The sequence below is a fragment of the Rhinolophus sinicus genome, chromosome 1 (genome assembly GCF_057876585.1).
Source record: "Rhinolophus sinicus isolate RSI-liver-muscle chromosome 1, RSI-T2T, whole genome shotgun sequence".
NCBI lineage: Eukaryota > Metazoa > Chordata > Mammalia > Chiroptera > Rhinolophidae > Rhinolophus > Rhinolophus sinicus.
In genome coordinates, this window is record NC_142501.1 from 104,728,385 (window position 1) to 104,752,782 (window position 24,398).

Here is a 24,398-nt window from a genome sequence, read left to right on the forward strand (position 1 = left end):
GGTGCCAGTGCCCAGGCCGACTTTGTGAGCACCAGGAACAAAATCTCAAGGACCCGTCACTCATAATTCCCCTTATAGAGCACTTTACTGACAATGTTAAAGCGATTTAACTAAATATCAATAATAGAAATGAAAAGAAGTATATGCAGCATTTTATTTTTGATGTCCACAGTTTTAGACCATATTGTTAAATACTATAGAAAAGTGCTTAATGAGAAAACGAATTCCCATAGTAGATCAACTTGTGGGCTAAAAATTCTTCAGCTAAAGCCCAGTATCCGTTTTCCATCAGTGTCCACCCAGGTATGTACGGTGTTCACTGAGGGGCCTTAGAAGGGAAGCTTCCAGGGGCACATGCTGTGGGCTTGCCTAGGAAGACTCGTTTTCTCCCCGTGTGTGCTCTTCCTCTAGGTATCAGTTTTACATAAGCCGGCTAAACTCAGGGCTTTACAAGTTTGGGTTGCATGTGCTGTCTCTTTGATTGTGGTGATGACATTAAGAATCATTTTGTACAGTAGACAAAGATTTGCCCTTCTAGGTGTCAACAGGTGCTCTATTGCCACAATTTCTTTACTAAGAGCTGAAAAGAGAGATAAATGATTGGAATATAGCTGAAAATGTCCAAACACCCTAATATAGGTAGGATGTTAGAGCTTGATAGTGACGGCATTTCACGTTAGTAGAAAAGATGAATTACTCATGAATGATGGAGAAATACCTGTTAAGTATTTGGAGAAAATTCGTTAGATTTTCATATCACAAAAATAAGTTCCAGATGTACTATAGATAAAAACTTATAAATATACGAAATGAGGAACGTACCAGAAGAAAACAGAAATGCCTATTTATACATTTTTTTATGTTGGCGAAGACTTCAAAAGCAAGAGTTCAGAAGGTTGGTTGAGCAATATAAGAAATCAGTAGTCTCTGTATATCAGAAAATAATATTAACAAAATAAAAGAAAATGTACTTGCAAATTATGTACGGCATAAGTATATCAGGGAAAAGTGTTATCTTCGTTTTATAGAGAAGTGTCTGAAATCAACAGAAAAAACGCACTCGAATTTTGAATGGGACCAAGTTCTTTCTGTGTATCTATAAGTGACCAATACTTAGTGTCCCAGGTGAAAAAAGGAATTCAAATTGAAAGAGAGATGACAACTTCTTTTCCATCCTCAAAGGTTGAGAAGATGAGGAGCCATGGTACTTGTACTGCTGCTTCAAGTTTAAGTTGCTTCTGACTTTTCAAACGGGCAGTTGGTGATAAGTACCACATTTAAAAATGTGTGTTCCCTTTACGCATCAATTCCAAGTACTAAAATATCTTTATGAAATAATTAGATAAATCACATACAATTTGTTTTTCTCAGCACTGCTTACAATATCAATGTATTGTGAAGAACTCACATCAAGGGATTTCGTAAATAAATTGCAGTGCATCCGTAGGATGGAATTACCTGAGACCGTTGAAGGTGGTATGGATGATACATACATGCTCACATGCAAAGATGTACTCTGGTAGATCGGAAAAGGAGAAAAGCATTCCTTTGATTATAGACACACACAGACTACGATATTATTTTAGCCAAAAATATGTGCAAACTTGATATCTGAGTATTTGTACTGTGACATTTTCTTTTTAAAAAAATCTGATCTCTACACTGAACATATACAGAAATTCTAGTAATGGTTTATTATTAATAAAGTAATCCCAGGTAATATTTCATTATTCCCAGGTATATGAATCTTGTTCAGATTAAAACAATTTCTCACTTCTATTTTTTAATATATATTTTTAAAAGATTGGTATTTTTGGCAACTTTTAGCCTCTTCAGAAGTAAAGGCAGTCTTTTTATCTGTGCCTATAGAAGTTCATGTATCTGTATTTCTGTACACACTTAGTTTTTTTTTTTTTATTATATAGTGCTTCATTACCTATAATATTAAATGATTTTTGATTAATCATTTTGGTTCTGTCTTTGTGGAGATCAAAAAAGCACATATAAGTGATTATTACTATTGCAGAAGTACTGCTTTACTATAAAAATGTTGTTTACAAATGTTGAAATCTCCAGCTATAGTTATCCATTCTTTCAATCCATTTATTCATCAAATATACACTGAATAACTGTTACGGAGCAGACACAGTCTACCCAGGACTCTCAGAATCTATCTCTCAGGCCCTTTTCATCCTTAAAAACTTTATGTTGCCCAGTAGGAGTGAAATGAAAAATTGTAAATGGAAGTATTTGTACCTAATCTCAATTGAAGCTTTTCCTCCCCCATTTCAAACAAAAGGATTTCTACAGTTAGGACGTTGTGAACAGTGACCAAATTTGCTGTTCAGCTAGTGTGCAATAGTATTAAATATGAATATTGATCATTGGAAATCATCCGATTTTCATATAATCTTTGAATCTCCACAGTCAATGAAATGAGCCATCCCTTGTCACTTGACTCCTGAGTCTCCTTTGGCGTCAAGTTTCTTGAAAATCAAAACAAGAATTACTTTGTGATTTTAGTCCTCTTTCCCCGTGATGCTCTTAAGAACGAACATTTATTTAGATGCCAACTTACGAGGAGAACTGCGGAAGGTCTGGTGTGTTTCCATTATTTCACTTCACGTCAGGCACCACGGGTGGTAGGATGCCCGTTCTTGTAAGTACCAGTAAGAAATTATTTAAATGCTGCCAACTATACTTTCAAGGCATTCTGAATTATGCATTGCCTTCCAGTGTCAGAGGTGTTAAAATATGAGAAAAGAAGCATCTTAGAACCACTGCAATGCAGTGTTCTTTCTTAATCCTTAAAACACAGCTGCAAAGTAGGTAGAATGATATCATTTTACTTAATTGAAATGTTGTCTTGTAAAGTAGTAGTGATGGTAATAATTCGGATAATATTACCAAACAGTTATTGAGTGTGTGTTTTGTGCTAGGAACCTAAGTAAACACTTTGCATAGATTCCCATTTAAGCCAACAACAGTGCCCTGTGATGTTAAGTACTATTTTTATCCCCATTTGTTGATGAGGAAATGGAGGCACACAAAGGCTAAGGGACAGCTATTAAGTGGTAGAGTTAAGTTAGGATCAAACCCGAGTTGAGCTGATTCCCCAGGGCATGCTCTCTGTAGTCGCTTAGGCTGCTCTTTCATTAGTGTGGCGAGTAACAAGAGCTCGTGAATGTTGTCCTTTGTGCAGAAGAAAACTCTGTGTTGGTTCTGAAGGCATTGGAGTAGTGTGTCATGTTTACAGTTGCATGCAGAACTGCATGTTTGAGACGGTGCCCTGTAATGTCCTAAATGTCCTCTCACCCTCATAGGACTGCTCTCCATTTGGCCTGCGCCTTTGGCCGTCTGGAAGTGGTGACTCTTCTAGCAGAGAAGAAATGCCAGATGAATGTCGGTGACAACAGAAACAAGACAGCTCTCATGAAGGTATGTGGTAGCCAGCTCTGTCAACAGGAGATGGATTTGGTTTAATTGTTTAGAATAAAAATGAATTTCTCTCAATTAACTATACCTAATTGTGGAAACTTGTGGAATGCTTACTTTGAATTCCCATAATTTACCGTTTATTTAATGACGTAATCCTGACAGGCCGTGGAGAGCCAGGAAGAGGAGTGTGCAACAATCCTACTAAAACACGGAGCGGACCCACATATGAAGGACTTCCTTAGCAACACGGCTCTCCACTATGCGGCCATGGGGCACAACACGGCGATAGCTGAACAGCTCCTGCAACACCAGGCAGATATGGAAGCAACCAATGAGGTATAGATCCACAGATGTATGTATTTATACACTATTTATAATACATGTGTTTCAGCCACAAGCATTTTATTTCTAGTCGATATATACTGCATGCTGTACATCAGGCCCTGTCGCCACAGAAACAAGTCAAAGCCAAGTCAGGAAGGGGAAATGGGTTGGCCACAGAAAGGGCCCAGCTCTGGCCTGTAACAGTCCTGTTACTGCGTGGGAGTGGGTGCAAGGCTCAGAGCCCACCGAGGACTGAAGACCTGGTGGGCTGGAAGTATGTGGGGGTGGCTGCTACAGGGCAGGGCCTAGGAAATGGGTGCTCCTGGGGGTGGGTGGGAGGAAGGGTGGAACTTGGGTCCTGGCCGGGGAGCTGGCGATATGCAGGTGGGGAGGGGAAGCAGCAGGACACAGGCCCTGAGCAGCCCAGGCCTCGGGGGTTCTGAAGATTGGGGCAGGAGGGCCAGTCACGTTTGGACATCCAGCCGGGGCATCCACCTGTGCTCCTAGCCACTCTGCCAGCCATGGCCCCCCTTGGGGTCTCCACCTCGGAGTGGGGCTCCTGCTCAGCCTCGTGGAGACGCTGGGCGGGTTGTCGTACAGAGGGAGCAGGTGATGGGGTTGCATTCACCCCTTTTTGTTCCTGGACGTACATCACCGCTCGCCAATGCAACCCCAGCAGGAATGCCCTTGGTTGACACAGGAAGGGTCAATTTTACATCTTTGGAAGCTCAAGCGTCCCCTGAATGCAAACAGTTGGAACTCAATTTTCTAAAATTTTACTTCACATGATCATACCTCTAAAGTAGCAGTAGAGGGCACAGCTCTCCTTTATGCACTTGTGACAAATTACTTGTGAAAACACAACTTGTTAGAGGCAACACTTCCTTTTTTAAGTGTTTTTTCACGTCCGAGTTGTTTTCCAATTAATGCAAAACAATGCAGGAAAGCACAATTTGCCTTTGAAATCGGCTTCTCCTTAAAACTCAAACGAACAAAAGCATTTTACAATATCATTGAAATCTTCCTGCTGTTGACAAGTTGCTATTTATAAACAAGTGATTTATATAAAGCTATTTAGCTCCCATTGGCCAAAGCCTGAGAGGGAAAAAGGAAAGGGAAAGGAAATAACTGTGAGAAATATGCAGGGGAATTTGGAAATTGAACTATTGAGAGGAAATAACAAGAAGAGATTTTTCAAAAAATCATGGACACAGACAACAGTTCGATATTTTCCAGAGGGTAGAGAGGGGAGGGGTGATAGATGAGGAAAAAGGGTCAAATATATGGTGATGGAAGGAGAACTGACTCTGGTGGTGAACACACAATGCAATATACAGATGATGTATTATAGAAATGACACTTGCAACCAACTACTAACCAATGTCACCCCAATAAATTTAATTAATAAAAAGTGTTTTTTTTATTTTTGTTTTCCTTCAGTTTATATGCTTAGTCAAGGTCCTCTGCAGTTTTGGGGGATAATAATCCTTAGCTTGGGAGAGAGAGTCAGTGAGTTTTAAACTCCCCCGAGACCACTTCTAGGAAGGCTCCGAATCCTCCAAATTACAGTGAACAGGTGGCAATTAAGTGGGAAACGAGGGAAGGACAGATAATTAAGTGACATATCATCCTGTTCTGGCAGAAAGAGCCACCTAGGTAAGAGTCTAAACTCTGCTGTGAAATCTAGACTGTCCCATGAGAAGAAAGGAGTTTAGCTTTAACGAAATCAAGTTGCATTTTGAGTTATTAATCCCGTTTCCTCTCCTACCCAGGAAATTAAGTGTGCTTTTCATAAGTGACATGTCTCTTCCACTTTTATTTGGCCTAATCCTCAATGTCAGAGGAAATTGGTGACATAGGCGAGAGAAGAGACTGAAGTGATCGTCTACTGGACTAGTTCTCGGCTAGAATTGTGCTGGCAAATCAAAGTCACCCTAGGAACTTTAAAAACATTTACAATCATTCACAAGCTAGGCTCTTCCCTGAAGGTTTTGACTGAGTAAAGCTAATAAGGCCTGGACATGTGTTATTTAGAAATATTTCCCTGAGATTCGGATACAACTCTTGGTGAAGAACTACTAGTGCAATATATCAATTCGCAGATCTCAGATACTTAAATATCTCTAGAAGAGGTGGAGTTTGGGAGGTGATTACCCTCCAGCTCTCTCCTTCCCAACACTCTTCGCCTGACTTTTGAACTGTCTGTACCTCTGGGCTCGAGAAGTGGAAGGAAATATCATTGGCGGTATCTACTGGCTTAAAGAAGAACACCTTTTTCCTTTCAGCCATCAGTCATTCACTGGCGCTCAGAGAATCTTCAGAAATTTGCTGATGGGTGGTCTCCTAATGCGCAGAATCGGGCCCTTTAAGAATTTTGCATGTTTGTTTGTGCTCCGCTTGTTAGATCAACAAATGCTTACTGCAAGCAGGGTTTCCTGCAGTAATAGGAAATTGTGAGCCTACTTTTTTGCCTGTTGTTCTGTAAATCTCCAGTTTTCTTTTCTTTGTTTTTTAGTTAAATTTATTGGGATGACAGTGGTTATTGTATTTAAATAGGTTTCAAGTGTACATTTCTTTTCTTTTTTTTTTTTTATTAAATTTATTGGGGTGACAATTGTTAGTAAAATTACATAGATTTCAGGTGTACAATTCTGTATTACATCATCTATAAATCCCATTGTGTGTTCATCACCCAGAGTCAGTTCTCCTTCCATCACCATATATTCGATCCCCCTTACCCTCATCTCCCACCCCCCACCCCCCACCCCCCTTATACTCTGGCAACCACCAAACCATTGTCTGTGTCTATGAGATTCTGTTTCTCATTTGTTTGTCTTGTTCTTTTTGGTTTATATACCACATATCAGTGAAATCACATGGTTCTCTGCTTTTTCTGTCTGACTTATTTCGCTCAGCATTACACTCTCAAGATCCATCCATGTTGTCACAGATGTTCCTATATCATCTTTTCTTACTGCCGAATAGTATTCCATTGTGTATATATACCACAACTTCTTCATCCATTCATCTATCGAAGGACATTTTGGTTGTTTGCATGTCTTGGCCACCGTAAACAAAGCTGCAATGAACATTTCTATAATGCGTCATCTATATGTCACATTATGTGCTCACCACCCAGAGTCAGTTCTCCTGCCTTCACAGTATATTTGACCCCCCTTACCCTCCTCTACTATCCACCGTCCCCCCTTACGTTCTGGTAAGCACTCAACTGTTGTCTGTGTCTATGAGTTTTTGTTTCTTTGTCTTGTTCATCTGTTGCTTTCAGTTCCCTATCCCTCATATGAGTGAAGTCGTATGGTCCTCGACTTTTTCTGTCCGATTTGTGTTGCACAGCATAATAATGTCATGATCCATGCGTGTTGTCCCAAATGGCAGCATTTCATTTGTTCTATGGCACAGCAGTATGCCATAGTGTATACATACCACATCTTCTTTATCCAGCCATCTATTGAAGGACAGTGTGGTTGTTTCCGTTTCTTGGCCACCGTAAATGATGCTGCAGTGATCGAAAGTGTGTGATAAACTCTCTCAGTATGTCTGGGAAATTCATAGAGCCGTGGCTTAATCACGATGGTAGGTTTAAACATGAAATCCCATGAAGTTAGTAGCAATACAGATGGGAAGTGTCAATAATTTAGTGTCAGCAGTCCTCTAATGTAATTATCCATTGGATTAACAATCTGAAAAATGAATACAGATAGATTATGGTTTGAATAAGAATGGGAAAAATTCTTGAAGTGGGTGTAATGAGTCTAAATGACAGTTTTGTTGCATGTTGGGGCCCAGGTTTTTAATGAAGCATATGATACTAAAAAACGGAAAGATTTTACATACAAATATTCACATTATACACAAACATTTGGAAAAGGCAGATAAAAAATCCCAAGTGGGCCATAGACTAGTTGTGGCTCCTCGATATGTTTAGTTTGCCCCCCTATGTTGAGCCAACATCGAGAGTTTGGGGACCGATGAGAAACAACGATGTCAAGCTTCTCTTAACGAATCCAGCCTGGTCCCCTTGAGCCCTGACTACAGTGGGTGTCCTGTGGCGAGGCTGCGCCTCTTCTATGAGACATGTGTTCCCCAGAGTGCTGCTGTCCCCACCTGGGTTCTTCACTTACTTGGGTCCCCTTCTTTGCCTCCGGAAGCACTGGAGTGTGCGATTCCTCTCGTACAGAGTATTTTGATAAACATTTCAAGATTTTCAAGACAGTCCATGTTGATTTATTATATGTGTTCTCTGTTAATCTCCTTAGAATGAGAGTAAGTTTTTCAAGCTAGAATTCCTAAGTTGTTTTTCTTTTAAAAAAAGAAAAAGAAAAAGAAAAAAAACTTCCTTTTTCATTATACGTCCTATAAATGATCATACCCATGGAAATGGCTTTAAGTCTTATGAGGTCAGTGATGGCTATAGTTGTAGGTGTCATGCATATTCCAGTCAGCATTCTATCTTCCTCCTCAACAGGGTTCCTTAAAACTGCAAGTGATTTAGTCGCTTTCATGATGCTAAAAGATCAGTATTAAAACGTTAACTGATAAGCCATGATATTTTATTTCGGAGTTATATTTTGCCTGAGCCGTAAAATAATTTTAAGTAGCAATTAAAATAGACCCAGAATAAAAACAGATTTTTTTCAAAAATTAGATTGGCATTGGGGTCCCAAGATTATCATTGTAACTGAGAATGAAATTTCACATTGAGCTTACCAACAGCCCAGATAAAAACCCATCATCTTATAATGGGAGAAAACCCATGGACCATTTAGCGATAAACAATCAAAGGTCATTTGAAGCCTAACTCTTTTTAATTTAGAGTCCATTTCTTTAGTGACCCTTTTGGAGCAGGAGAGCCTGAAGTTGACATCTGGGATCCTGAGAACATGGATAGAAGTGAAGCAAGCATGTTTGCATAAGCTGCAGAAAACCTTCACCTCTGTTGGAAAGCTCTCCAAACTATATCCCTGAAATTCCATGATATTTCAAACGTTAATGTTTGCCACAGAAAAGTATTGTCAAATCGGGAATAAGCAACCTGAAACACTTCTTTAGTAATAGCCATATAAAGCACAGTTTTATAATACTTCTCAAACACAGGTGCTCTTTCTGGAATCTTCCTACTGGGCCACAGTAGTTAATTTCTGGTAAAGTACATATTCTTTGGAATACAATGTAACAAACACTGCCCCAGAAACAATTATTTAGGTTTTCAATTCAATAAAACGACTTAAAGCATTTACGTCTATGATTTCGAGCTTGGAGACACAGGGATGAAGAATAGCCCCTGCCCTCCAAAAGCTCCGGGTTCAGACGGGAACGATGAAATCACTGCAGTGCAGTGCGGTAGAGACTGTGATAGGAGCAAAGATTTTGGAACCAGGGCTGTCAGTGTTTGAGGGGAGTTCTGGAGAATAAGGTGGAAGTTCATCCGTTGGAGAGGAAGAAGGAGGATATTTTAAAGGGAAGAGCCGCAGATGACAGCACAGAGGGCTACTTTGTATTTACTTTCTCTAGTGTATGTTCAAGTTTAGAGGATCTTTTATGAGTTTTCAAATTCGATGTAGAACTATGTAGTTTTTAAGCTGTAAAATGTTTTCTGTTTTACAGTTTGATTTTACACCACTTTTATTTGCTGTGCATCGGAAGAGCCAGGAAATGGTGGAGTTTTTACTCGAGAGACATGCAAACATACATGCAGTTGATAAGTGGAAAAGGTACAGTGGTTTGTTCTGTTGTTTTTAAACTTAGAACTGTTTTAGAGCGGTAACAGTTACTCAAGTCAGAAAGATTAATAAGAAGAGGATTAACCTATGATTACAAAGTGAAAAATATCAGCACATCGTCCGTTAGGTAGAAAAGCAATTATTCTGACTGGTGAACAGGAAGAACCGTATCCTGCAGGATTCATATTCCTTTATGATATCGACTGATGTCATTTGTCATTGCAGTTTGGGGTCACATGGTATTATATTAGCTAAAGGGTTTTCACTGTAATTTTACTAGTTTTGTATAGTATGGAGTCTAACTTAGTTTATGATACAATATGGGATTTAGTCTCTCTGACAGTTTTTTTAACCTCTGCCGTGTATTCAGTTTTCCTTAAAAGATGCACGTTAAAGGTTAATAGGAGTTGATTTTGTTGTTTGGATGACTCTGCTTGAAATTGTTTTCTTCAAGGAATGCTGATGTCATAGGGATTTCCCTAAGTGACTGTGAATTGCTACTACCAGATATTCCTCCGTTTTTATCCTTTTTCATTTCTAGTCTATTTTGATGTGTTTTTGTTTTATCATTTTTAATTGGTATGAGTAGAAGGGAGAAAGACAACATTAACTGAATAAACTTCTTCTTTAATGAAACAAGTCATGGATGGGTGATAAAAAAAGAGATGGGCTTTCAGTTCACTCAGGACTGGGTTCAATGCTCAGCTTTCCTACGTGTCACGTGTGTGACCATGGGAACATTACTGTCATCACCAAACATGTTTCCCGATGTGGAAACGAGGAAAATCATATCTCCTTCGAGGATGGTCGTGTGTCATGACCTGGCGTGTAATTCGGTGCCCAGCACGTGCTTATGCGCACCATTAACTTCAATGATGACAATGATTGCTAGAATTATTATTAATACTATTGTTTTGAGCCTGCCAACTAGCTTTAATTTACCTGACTTCTAGCTGACTTTGGATGTAACGTATATAAGACTAAGGAAGAAACGGGAAATTCTTCATTGAAATCTTCACCTACTTCAGATAAGTGACCTCAGCAGAGTTACTTGTCTATTAAAGAACTTTAAATTAGCAACTTCTAGGTAGTACCCAAGTGGGGCAAGAGGCTTTTTGTTTTTGTTGTTTTCATGTGCCTTCATTTTAGCTTTGGACATAATTTACAAAGATGAACACTTAAGCATGTAAATGGTCAATTCTATACAGATAAGCAATATATTGAACTCGGTAGAGTCTCTCAATGTTGCTGTTTAGGTAACTTACAGTTCCTAAGGGTGAAGTTGTCTGTCTGTTATTTCAGAACAGCCCTCATGCTTGCTGTATGGGCTAAATCCTCAAATATAGTCCGGCTGCTGCTTCAGGCAGGTGCAGATGTCTTTGCTCAAGATGACATTGGATTCACTGCAGAAGAATATGCTTTATCTAAAGGTTTGAAGGAGTAAGTGTTTACATTGACATGCTAATTATCACAAAACTGAACTTCCAAATACTTTAACTGTTACTTCTTAGGTAACAGGTGAGACTTCATAACTGGGTTCAGGCAGTGGGGGCATGGTAGTGAGTTAGTAGACATCCTCAGCCAGAAACCAAACAAACGGTCAGACGTGGAAGACGTAGCAAAGGGACAGATTCCTTATCCCAGAACTTTGAAGACCTTTATCTCTAGGGATCCCAACATTCTCCATTTCATTCCAAGCATAACCCCTGTGTGTCAGGTACCAATAATGTCTCTTCTCTGACTTTTTCAACTAGTTATTTGGGGGTGTAAAATGTACAGTTTAGCAGGAAATTCTCTATTTTCTGGAGGCTATCGGCTATGCTCTCCCCCTTGAAATTTTCAAGAAGCCAAAGTGTTCCCTAAGTCCAAGGGGGACCATCCTCTTTCACAAGTCAGATGGAGAGGGAACGAAGGTCATTCTGGTGATTCATTGGTTTCCATTGATTGTGTTGCTGCAGGCTTGCTGTAGCAATGGGTCCTGTCATCATGACTACCTGTGCTCCCAGGTGCCCTTGCTGATCCCGAGTCCTCGGTGTTCGTGGTTTTCCACACTTGGACTTCCAAGTGACGATATTTTTTACTTGACACGCATGTGTTTGTTTACATTCTCAGCCCCTATTCCAGAGCACCAGCACCCTGTCCCGGGAGCTTGGACTTCTAGCTTTAGCCACACACACCCTTCCCCAACACTGAAAAACAAAACTATGCGGGGCCCACATCTTAGCCCAGACCTCATGATGACTTACCCTTTTGAGTGTCTTGTTTTGTCTTCTGCTAGCACATGTTAGTTGGAACATTCTGAGCTGTCAGAGAGGTGCCAGTAATGCTGCAGGAAAAGATCAGACTTTCCTTTCTCCTTTGTTACCAGATCTGTACGCCAAGGCCACTTGCTATCCCATGGAGTATCTTTCCTTAGGTCCTGGAAGGTCCCATAACGCCTTTCCCACAGTAGCAGGCACTAACTTGCCTGTGATTCCTTAGTTAAGATGAGGCTCAGTGATCTGTTTTCCAAAATAATGAAAATCTGTCAAGTGACTTGACTCTCCCTCAAGTATCAGAATATTTAAAGTTTTGCCTGACATGGAAGCCAGTAAACAGGAAGCTCTGGATCTAAAGGAGGTTACTTGGTGTTAGACTAGCTGCACCCCTTCCATGCCTCATGAATGTGCATGTGTTATATCTTCCAAGTCAACTGGGGATGCCTAGGAACGTTAGAAAGATCTGATAGTTCAGAGTTTCAGGAGGTAGTCATGAGACAGAAGTAGTCCAAGCCAGGTCTTGACTTCTATACGTTTTCTGCCACTGGTGTGATTAGCTACGATAATAGGGGGCAACTACGTTATCTGACTTATTGAGGTAACATATTTCTAAATGCCTTTAATTACAAATTACATAATAGCTGAGATGTACTGAATTACAAACCACAAAGAAAGAATAGCTAATAACCAACATTTAAAACATTTTCTGTAAACTGCAGCATTTGAATGTTAAATAGAACCTATGAAAAGCACACATTAGATTTATTTGGAATTCCAAAACAATTTCAAAAACTAAAGCTCAAAAAAACTTATTCCATTGCCTTCCATTTTGTTGTATTATCTATTTGATCCTCTGACAACCTGTAAAATAAGGCAGTGAGCTGCTTGGTTTGTAGAGGAAAACTCTGAGCCTAACAGCAGTGACTTCTCCGACAATGGATCTTGTGGACTATGGAACTAGGATTTCTCAGTTCTCGCCACTTGCCCCTGCTAATTCTAATTAACTGACTGAACTATTCTGCCCTCACCATGACTGGTTCACCTTGCTTTTTTGTCTTCTTTAATCACATGCTTAAGAAAAATTTTGTACAACTTACCATGTTGTTGTTTTTTTAACTTAAGTTGATAGGGGTGACAACGGTTAGTAAAATTACATAGGTTTCAAATGTCCAATTCTTTAATATATTGTCTGTATATCACATTGTGTGTTGACCACCCAGAGTCAGTTCTCCTTCTGTCACCATGTATTTGACCCCCTTTACCCTTTTCTACTATCTATCCCCTCTTCCACTTACTCTCTGACAGCCACTGAACTGTTGTCTGTGTCTATGAGTTGTTTTTTCTTTGTTTGTCTGTAGAACTTACAAAATTGAAGCGTATGGGATAATTCAAGTTTTTATATTAGCTCAGACATTACCTGAAATACTCTAAGAATTCCATGTTTTGATAAATGTGTTCCTGTCAGTTATACCACAGTAATATTATCACCTCTTTTACACATAGCGACGCCAAACTAATTTCTGATTGTGAAAAAGAGAGGAGATGGAAAAAGTCTTCTGACAATAACAGTCGAGGTAAGACTCCTAATAGTGAAGTATACTTTGTGGTCCTACCAGACATACAGTAAGACTAAGAAAGTCTTGCTATTGAAAGAGCTGTTAAAGCAAAATGTGTATATTGCATGTATATTTTTTCTTTCTTAGTTAATGTCTTTCTTAATAGTCTAGTATTCAGAATTATTATAAAAGTGAATTGTCGGTATTTAAAATCTGAGAGCGTATTGTGTGAAAAGAAAGTCATTTATCTAGTCATGACCCCTACAATCCCATATGATATTTGTGTAAATACGAAAAATGATTTTTAAATCAGTATGTTGTATGTTTCTTCTATAATCACCTTGCAACAAGTTGGACTTGTTCTAAAAATGGACCTTTGTTTAAATTTTACATCAAATGGCTTACAGGTAGTGAATGAATTCTTGTGATTACATTGTGGTTTGTCTCACCATAATGTAACTAAAACTAGGAACTCAACAATACCTTCCTAGTCCCATAAACAAATGGCAAACAGTAAGAACTGCAAAACTTAGCCAGTGTGAAGGAATCGCAGTGAGACTGTTTTTGAAAGGTATCTCCTGATGCAAGTCAGTAAAGCTGTGCCTTGCTGAGAATCATGGGTTATTTTCCATGTGGCTATGCCAACAAGTTCTCACTAGTATCACCTTTTTTCCTCATAAGTCAAAACAGAGTGAGACATGTTGACCTCATTAGAAGAAGCTGTTTTCTTCTGTTCGTTGGATAGTTGTCATGACAGTGTAATTTCTCTAGAACAAGATGCTCTGTAGCCATTAGTCAAAAGATAATCACAATAAATGTTCCCATAGCCCAACTTAGGACTCGAAAGATGATAATAAAAGTACAGAAAAGTTTCACAATGACAAAAACGCTATTCTACTCACTGGATGTGGCACCTTGTGCATTGTACAACATGAAATGCCCGAGGACCCCTTAAACATAGTAGACCTCTATCAAAGCACTTGTGTCGGTGGTTTTGCAAGTTATAGGAAACACAGAGATGAGACGGAATTTGATCTTTAATGTGCCCCTAATACTTTAGAGCTGTCCCTGGTTTATTTCTGGGGTTTCTTAAAACAGAATTTTCAAGGGCAATCTTTTCATTCATTTATTTATTTGCCTCTGCAGCCGTTTGCTATGTAAGCATCAGGTGTCTTTTAGGTACTAAGTATTATTTTGATGTTGCAGAAGACAAGCGTTTTAAAACCACAGTCCCTACCTTCCAAGAGCTTGTTCTTATCGTTGTCATTGCTATTATTTACTATACGTTACACAGTGCTTACTAGGTGCCAGAGCCCACTGAGAGCTTATCATTATCATTATTGTTTTTCATTGGGTGTGTAGTATGAGATCTGACAATTAAGTTCGAGAACTCGCCAGCGTGCACTTACATTATTAGCAGCACTGTACAAACAGCTCAGTAAGGTTTCATAACCTTGGTATATCAGTGTCTCAGAGCTGTGTTCGTGTTGACGTGTGGCAGTGTCTTGCTGAGTGGCGCTCATTATTGTTGTTGCATGTTTTTGTGTGCCATTGCGAGGCTGTCTGAGCTTGAATTAGAGCTATGATCAAACATTAAATTTCTTGTTAATCTTGGCAAGAGTGGAAGTCAAATCAGAAACATGTGAGTCCAGGTTCATGGGGATAATGTCGTGAAGAAAACGGCCATGTACAAATGGATTAAACGTTTTTCTGAGGGGAAAGATTGCGTCACTGATGAAGAGACGTCAGGGTGGCCAATAACGACCAGAACTGAGGAAAACATTGCAAAAGTTCATCGAATTGTGAGTCAAATGCATCGGCTGACTGTGAGAAGCATAGCAGACCAAGTACACATCGATAGAGAAACAGGAAAATTTTAACTGAAAATCTTGGCATGAGAAAGGTGTGTGCAAAAATGGCTCCAAAGGAGCTCACTGATGAACAAAAGCAAAGGAGAGTCAAAGGTTGCCAAGACCTTTTGGATAGTCAAGACAATGTTTTGAGCCGTGTTTTCGCTGGTGATGAAACATGGGTGTACCATTACGATTCTGAAACAAAGCATCAAAGTGCACAATGGAAGTCAGCCAATTCTCCACGACCAAAAAAGTTCTGTCAGTCCAAATCAAGAGTCAAAACAATTTTACTAACCTGTTTTGATATCAGAGGGATTATTCATGATAAATTTGTACCAACTGGACAAACAGATACCAATGTTTAGTTTTGGGAAGTTCTGAAAAGACTGCATGAAAATGTTAGAAGAAAACAACCTCAACATTTGGCCCACTATTCATGGCTGTTGCATGACGGCAACGCATCAGCTCACACGGTACCGTCTGTGAGAGAGTTTTTAGCCAGTAAACAAATAACTGTATTGACACACCCACCCTACTCATCTGATCTGGCCCCCAATGACTTCTTTCTTTACCCGAAGATAAAGGAAATATGGAAAGAAAGACATTTTGAAGACATTCAGGACATCAAGAGTAACACGACAACAGCTCTGATGGCCATTCCAGAAAAAGAGTTCCAAAATTGCTTCGCAGAGTAGACTAGGTGCTGGCGTCAGTGCACAGCTTCCCCAGGGGTGTCCTTCGAAGGTGGCCATAGTGATACTCAGCAGTGAGGTATGCAGCACTTTTTCTAGGGTGAGTTCGTGAACGTAATTGTCACACCTTGTGGGCCAGACACTCGATGTCCATGCTGACGATTTCGGTTGTAAAAATCTGGGTAGGATTTTAGGGAAGTGTGCAGCGTGAGTGGCAGTTGGCCAGATAAAGAGCAGAAGGACCGTGTTGGGCAAGGGAAGAATAATCAAGATCACAGGTTTGGCAGAAGGAACTGCAGACATAGGCTAAGACACACAGTGACCTTTGCAGATTTACGAGCAGTTCAGTTTTGATGGTATGAAAAGCGTGCTGTGGGAATGGTTGAGAAGGTGGTGAATACCTAGGTAAGGCAAGCTTAGGAAAGTCTTTAGTTCTAGACAAAGGAGTTGCTCTTATCCTGTAGGCCTTGGGAAGTATATCAGTTAGAATGTTTTAGCCGCAGGTAATAGGTGACCTAATTAACAGTGGTTACCACAGGAGGAACCAGGATGGTTTTGGTGGGTCTGTGATGCCATCAGGATCCCTGTTGTTCTCCCTGTTTCAGTTGTGAGGTCGTCAGTGTTTTGTTTAGGTCCCATTTGCTGGCTGGTTAATTAGCAACAGCTCCAAGCATCATATTCTCACATGACGATATCCAAAGACTGAGGACTGCGTTTCTGCAGGGGTTTCTATTTTCCTTTTATGTTTTATGAAAATATAGTTGGCATACGATATTATATCAGTTCAGGTGTAGAACATAGTGATTTGACATTGCTATAACTCGTGACGTGATCACCACAGTATGTCTAGTAAGCATCTATCACCCTTCAAAGTGACTGCGATATTTTTGACATGTTCCCTGTGCCGTTAACTGCATCCCTGTGGCTTAGATATTTCATCACTGGAGTTTGTACTTCTCATTCACTTTCCTTTTCATTCATCTCTTCAACTCCCTCTCATCTGGGAACAGTCAAGGTGCTTTTTCTAGCTATCGGTCTGTTTCTGTTTTGTTTGTTTTGCTTTTTTAGGTTCCACATGTAAATGAGATCATAAGGTATTTGTCTTTCTCTGTCTTCTTTCACTTCACATAATACCTCTAGGAACGTCCATATTGTTACAAAGGGCAAGATTTCATCTTTTATGGATGAGTTATTATTATATCAGTTATATTATGGATGAGTTAATTATTCTAATATCAGTCATAGTATTACTGTATACACACACACACACACACACACACACACACACCTCCCACAGACACACATATCAAATCCTCTTCATCCAGTCATCTATTGAAGGACACCTATGTTGCTTCCATATCCTGGCTACTATATATACTGCTGCAATGAGCATAGAGGTGGAGCTATCTTTTCAACTTAGTGTTTTGGTTTTCTTTGGACAAATACCCAGATGTAGAATTGCAAGATCTCATGGCAGTTCTATTTCTAACTTTTTGAGGCATCTCCTTACTGTTTCCCACAGTGGCTATAACAATTTACAAATCCAAAAACAGTGCAGGCTCGGTTTTCCCTTTCCTCCACTTCCTCGCCACCATTTGTTATATGGGACCATTTTGATGATAGCCATCTGACAGTCATGAGGAGGTATTGCACTGTGGTTTTGATTTGCCACAAGCCATGATAAACAGTGATGTCCAGCTGTGTGATTCTTTTAATAGAAAGAAAACTGAGAGGCTGCCAGTAGACCCACGTGACATTTACAGGCTGGGGTCTGGCACATGCTGGTACCCACACCAGTTAGTGGTAAAGCAGTCACTGATTAGCTTAGTATCATCACTTTTCTCTGTGGAGCTGGAGAGAGGCCATGCTCTTTGTGTATTGGGACAGGAAATATCCACAGAGCATTGTGGTTCTCCAGTGAGAATGAAGACGAAGAAATGGCAAGTGGGCAGGGACTCAGCAGTGGTTACTGCAGGGATCATGGGAGAGTTTAGAGCAGACTAGGAAAAAGATGAGATGGCATTCGGACACTCTGGTTGTGGTATAAAGCAGGGACCAGCAAGCCTATTCTGTAAAGGGCCTGATTTTAGGCCATGTGGTCTCCGTCATACCTACTCACGTCTGCCATTATGGTGTGAAAGCAGTCGTGGGCCAACTGAATGGGCAAGACTGTGCTACAGTAAAGCTTTATCTACAAAAGCTGACGGCAGGATGAAGTTTGCTGGCCCCCTCACATAGAGGCTAGTTTGTAGAAAAGCGCCTACAAATAACTGGCAGACAAAGGAGGCTTTTACTTCCTTGAACTAGTATCAGTGCGCTATGATGTTTTCAGCCATCCATTTTGAGAGAAAAAAAGTCAGGAAGGTTAATTTATTCCATTTAACATGTTGGTGTTTGCTGGCTTATATCTTTCTCATTTGTTTTGCTGACAATAAATCCTATTCATTTAGGAAGTAACCATAACACTAGGTGGTGTTTCATTTTTTCCCCCCCTGTGAAAGCCATCTGCTCAGAGCCCCTGTTTGACTATGGCAGTGGCTGTGGCAAAACAAAGCAGAGCCTGGAGAGTGTTATGGTTAATACGATTTAGTGATGATTGAATGTAAAAAGATAGTGGAGAGAGAGAAAGTCAGATGATTCCTAGGTTTCCAGATTGTGCACTAGCATTTCAATGGGACATGAGAAGAGTGACTAGGACATTATCAGATGGAGAGCGAAGAGCAGCAGGTCAATAGGGAAGCACGTTTTTTTCTCTGAATGTTGAGTTTCTTGGTATATCCATGGGTAACTCATCCTACATGTTGGATATAATTTTTTGTTTCATTTTCACTTACTCTGTTAACCACTGCCTTTTCATACGAGAGCTATGTTTTTAGTTTTAGAAGAAATGAAGAAATTTAGAAACCAAAGGAACTCTGTAATCAGTGTACATTATTATACTACAAGTGATAGTTATTTGTTTTGGGGGGGTTTTGTTTGTTTGCTGTTATTCATTGGCTTAGGATCTGATGATATATGACTTACAAGGTAAAAAACCATGATTTCTATACGCATTTGCCACTATGGTGAGGGATGAGAAAAATGGCATCACACGCTGCTATACAGCAATGACTCTTTGGACCTTCCTGCTCTATGAGGTGAGTCCGGATAGACTCTCAAGCAATGAGGGAAACAGTCTCAGGGGTTGTACTTGATAAAACTGGAATCACAAAGTCTTTCATACTTGCCCTACATTGGAGAGATGGCCGGAAAGAGTCTGTTTCCATGTTTTGCCGTGCTGCAAATTAGACTCCTCTTGACTAAGCTGCTAATAACAGGGTGTTTCATCCTAAGCTGAACACCCTTGACCGAAGAGCGGCACCAGTGGTACTGTGTAAGAGCAAAAAAGGGTTCAAACTGCTCTTCATGACGGAAGTCCAGAAACATCATGCTATTTAAATTTCACCTTGTTAGCTTATGATACTAATTTTACTACTGATACCATTTTCGTTCATTCTGATGGGTCTGGTTAGGATTACAATCATTGTAAGTAGCACTTGACTTGTAGCTATCAAATTTTTGCACATCCCGTTTATTTTTCTTTCATTTGATATAAATATATAATACAGACAAACATACATAAGGACATACATATACATATATATGTGTGTGTATATATGTATGAACATATAAATATAAATATATATACACACATATAAATAGGAGAAATGTAAAGGATCTGCATGTATTAATTGCCGACCAATAGTATCATTACTATTCATTCTACTATAGCCTTCAGGGGTTGTCCCAAAGAAATGTTTTTACATCACTTCAATCTGACGCTTTCAAAATTCTGTGTTTTTCTGTTGTGTATTTACACTTTATTTGAATTTTTTCTTTAACAGTGGATGAGTGTTCTACATGCAACAATGCGAGGAGGTAGGATTTTATGGATTTCTAAAATTGCATGTTAACTAAGAGACTGCAGAGAGAAGCCAGTAAGCTTTAATGAGTGTTCTGCTCTGGAATAGGCCCTGTACTATGTGCCTAACGTTGGTTCTCTCAGGTCGTCGGCACAGTAACTTCGCAAAGGAGCTGTGCTGTTCGGCCTGGTTTTTATTCATTAGACGTGTGTGTTCCGGGAGGTGGATTAGTTGACCCCTGTACCATAGTTACAAGTGGCTGACCCGTGATGTGACCTTCGGCCTGCTTGGCTTCCCAAGTCCCTTCTCTTGTCCCTCAGCCTGTACTGAGAAGTGTCTGGACAGGTCTGGATTCAAGGTACAGGTGCAAGTCAGGTGGACTCAGAGAGTCCCGTTTAGTGACGTGTTAACACTGATTGAGAAGTGTCCTCCCAAGCCCAGTGAGCGCAAGCTCTTGTGTTAATGTACTCCACAATTGCAGCAGTCTCGAGAACCTTGTTTTCACCATCAGTGTTTAAGGCAGATCTCAGTTCGCTGTGGCCACAGAACCACAGGTTGTGCATAAGCAAGACCTAATCAGGCAAGTGTTTTCAGGTATAATGCGATGTAGCCTTCTTGGGACGAATCGTTGTTCTGTAAGTGAAGAACATGTGTGTATAGATCATGTTGTGTTACTGCAGCACAAATTGAGATGATATTTCCAATTGATTTCTCTACTTACTCACTCCCCAGCCTGTGTTTCTCTTCTGGCTGATACCTTTCCCTTGTTCTTGGAAGTTCTTTCCTTTTTTCCAGAGTCTTTCTTCCTTCTTCCATGACTTTTCTTGATTTTTTACCTGTGTCTCTGCTTTTCTCGGGGTTTTTTTTTTTTTTTTTCTGTTCTGTTACTTTTTTCCACTTCTGCCAGCTAAGTGTTCTCCATTTTTCTAGACAGAATCAAAAGTCCATAGAATTCCAGGTGTTGAAGGGATGTTAGCAATTAATTATTCAAACACCCCCTAGTACTTCATGCTGCCGTTAATGTTTTAGTCAAGTGGTTGATCACATGAGTTTGAACTCAAAGAGATTATGTGACTTATTTGAGTACAGTGAGTGATGAAATGAGATTAAGTGTAGGTGTCTAAGCCCAGTACACTTCCTTCTTTATCATCATTTGGGTGAGTGTTTTAATAATGGAAAGGTCTAGTGACTGCAGTGGAAGAAGATAAGAATGGAATTAGCAGTTGAATCCAAGTTTCAAGAGGAACACAGGTTGGGATAGGAATAAGGCTTTTAGAGCAGAGATTAGAGATCAGATAAGGGAAAAGAGATCAGAATAGTAGGGTATGACAAGGTAAAGAGAAATTACAAGAAGGAAGGACACAGGATGTTGGTAATCGTCTAAAAAAGCAGATTAAAGTAAGGGGTGCAAGAGCGTCCTGAAAATCTTGCTGCTTTTGTTTGCTAAATTGGAAAAGTAGCAAAATGTAAGTTTTGTATCAAAACACATTATACTAATTTGAGCCCTTGGAAACATTCTCTTAATAGCAAGTAGGAATGTGGAATCATCCACCTGCACCCCAGCTTACTTAGGGGGCTTATGTCCCTCGAGTGCTAAGGCACTGGAGATTGCTGAACTACATAGATCACTCGCCCAAGGCAGGTGTCTCGTCACCTCCACCTCTTTTCCCAATGTGCTAATGTCCTTCCCATGGATATGGAGGGTTGGGCAGAGATAGGACTGATTGTGAAAACAGTAATGGAGTTGGGTCGGTGGTAACATGCCTGTGTTAGGACTGGATGACCGAGGCTCCATTTAGCTTATTTTCCAGGAACAGGGAAATGGAGAACTCCTACTGTGGGTCATTTGAGCCCATCCTTGTTTCAGGAGTCTGTGCTTTCGTAGGCTGAAGTTTTGGAGGTTGGAGATTGCCAGGAAGCTGTGAGGACAAGTGGTCTGGGAGTGGGGAGGCTAAGAACATACATATTTGTTCTTTGACTTTTGTACGTGTGACTTGCAAACATTTCACACATTTCAGGGAACTGACTGTAGTGTTTCAGGGTGAAAGGAAGGAATGGCGCGATTTAATAACTGCTTTCTACGTTAAAGCAAGACTGCCATTTTTGACTGACGCAGATTAATCTTTGAACCAGGGACAGACCATGGAGAAGGGTCAGTGTATCTTTCTACCTTGATTTAGGTCCTCGCTTTTGTCCCAGTTCAGGTTCCAGTTATGTCAGCTATTAGTTGCGTTTCAATTCAGCCTTCAGGACTTTTGGTGAAAACAACATACTCTCAGGTGTTGCCAACATATTGGGTGTCATTCTTTGTTACGGAAACTTAGAGTGTATCTTCATTAAATATTGCATGAGTTGGGAGTGGTGGAGGCAGAAATAGGTAACTAATAGCTTTTCTAGCACATCATACAAATTTTAATCATATCAAGAAACTTCATTTCATATGCAGATAGCTGACCTTTTACGCCCTTTGTTGTTGTTGCTTTTGTCAAGAAATGAACTCACTTGTTTTTGTTGTGTGTCTTGACCCTAAAGTGTTTCCCGCGAAACTTGCAAGAATGATTCCTGGTCTGTATCAGCGGAACGGCTCGTCGATGTTGATACCAAGGTAAAGTGCTCCTTTGTGAAATTAACTTTTTTACTCTGAATTTAGTTTTTGTAGCACTTACTTGTAAAATTTAGTAGTGTTCCAACTATCATTGTTTTATGTTTGTAATGGAAAATTTGTCACTGTGAACCATTTTATAAAATATCACCATTCGAGGGTTGTTTTTTTTTTTCCTTTAAATTAAAATTTATTGGGGCGCAATTGTTAGTAAAGTTACATGGATTTCAGATGTACAATTCTGTAATACATTATCTATATCTCACATTGTGTGTTCACCAGCCAGAGTCAGTTCTCTTTCCATCACCACATATTAAACCCCATTTACCAATGGTCCTATTTCATCTTTTCTTACCACCCAATAGCATTCCATTATTTATATGTACCACAACTTCTTTATCCATTCATCTATCGAAGGACATTTTGGTTGTTTCCATGTCTTGGCCACCATAAGTAAAGCTGCAATGAACATTGGAGCACACTTGTCTTTATGGATAAATGCTTGCAGATTTTTGGCGTAGATACCCAGGAGAGGGATTGCTGGGCCATATGGTAATTCTATTCGTAACTTTTTGCGGAACCTCCACACTGCCCTCCATAGCGGCTGCACCAGTCTGCATTCCCACCAACAGTGTATGAGGGTTCCTTTTTCTCCACAGCCTCTCCAACACTTGTTACTATTTGTCTTGTTGAACATAACCATTCAAACTAGGTGAGGTGATATCTCATTGTGGTTTTTATTTGCATTTCTCTGATGATTAGTAATGTTGAGCATTTTTTTCATATGTCTATTTGCGATTTGTATGTCCTCTTGGGCGAAATGTCTCTTCAGGTCCTCTACCCATTTTTCAATTGGGTTGTTTGTTTTTTTGTTGTTGAGTTGCATGAGTTCTTTGTATATTTTGGATATTAGCCCCTTATCAGAGGTACTGTTGGCAAAAATCTTCTCCCATTCAGTTGGTTGCCTCTTTATTTTGTCGATGGTTTCTTTTGCTGTTCAGAAGCTTTTAAGTTTGATATAGTCCCATTTGTTTATTTTAGCTTTTACTTCCCTTGCCTATGGAGTCAAATTCATAAAATGCTCTTTGGACCCAAGGTCCACAAGTTTAGTAACTATGTTTTCTTCTATGCAGTGTATTATTTCAGGTTTTATGCTTAAGTCTTTGATCCATTTTGAGTTAATTGTGGTACATGGTGACAGATAGCAGCCCCGTTTCATTCTTTTGCACGTGGTTTTCCAATTCTACCAGCACCATTTGTTGAAGGGGCTGTCTTTTCTCCATTGTATGCTTTTTTGCTTCTTTGTCAAAAATTATCTGTCCATGTTTATGTGGGTTTATTTCTGGGATCTCAATTCTATTCCATTGGTCTATGTGTCTTTTTCTGCCCATACCATGCCGTTTTGATTATTGTTGCCCTGTAGTACGAGCTCAAGTCAGGGAGTGTGATACCTCCGGCGTTGGTCTTTTTGCTTAGGATTCCTTTGGCCATTTATGTCTTTTGTGGTTCCATACAAATCTGATGATTTTTTTGTTCTATTTCTTTAAAAGGTGGTATTGGGATTTTGATGGAGATTGCATTAAATCTGTATATTGCTTTGGTAATACGGCCATTTTTAATTATGTAGATTGTTCCAATCCATGAGCATGGAATGTCTTTCCATTTCTTTGTGTCTTCTTCAATTTCTTTTAAAAATGTCTTATAGTTTTCAGCATGTAGGTCTTTCACTTCCTTGGTTAAGTTTATTCGTAGGTATTTGATTCCTTTTGTTGCAATTGCAAAAGGAATTGGTTCTTTTCCTTTCTTTTTCTGAGGTTTCATTGTTAGTATATAGGAATGCAATGGACTTTTGTACGTTGATTTTGTAGCCGGCAACTTTATTTACTGTATTCGTTGATTGTTTTTAATAGCTTTTTGGTGGAGTTTTAGGCTTTTCTATATCTACATCTGCAAAGATTGACAATTTAACTTCTTCTTTCGCAATTTGGATGCCTTTTATTTATTTGTCTTGCCTGATCGCTCTGGCGAGGAC

The 24,398-nt window shown here is 39.7% G+C and overlaps 1 protein-coding gene and 1 long non-coding RNA gene across 2 annotated transcripts in view; both read left to right on the forward strand.

Moving 5' to 3' along the window:
• The window catches only part of LOC148759148 (ankyrin repeat domain-containing protein 26-like), a 119,658-nt gene that overhangs the window by 15,969 nt on the left and 79,291 nt on the right, over positions 1-24,398 (forward strand). The window contains exons 4-8 of the mRNA XM_088793084.1: positions 3,324-3,438; positions 3,601-3,774; positions 9,388-9,494; positions 10,806-10,943; positions 13,265-13,355. Coding sequence (XP_088649210.1) covers positions 3,324-3,438; positions 3,601-3,774; positions 9,388-9,494; positions 10,806-10,943; positions 13,265-13,355 — 625 coding nt within the window. The remainder of the gene's footprint in view (positions 1-3,323; positions 3,439-3,600; positions 3,775-9,387; positions 9,495-10,805; positions 10,944-13,264; positions 13,356-24,398) is intronic.
• The window catches only part of LOC148759149 (uncharacterized), a 28,863-nt gene continuing 24,209 nt past the window's right edge, over positions 19,745-24,398 (forward strand). The window contains exons 1-2 of the long non-coding RNA XR_016021072.1: positions 19,745-19,780; positions 22,297-22,369. This is a non-coding gene — a long non-coding RNA (uncharacterized LOC148759149). The remainder of the gene's footprint in view (positions 19,781-22,296; positions 22,370-24,398) is intronic.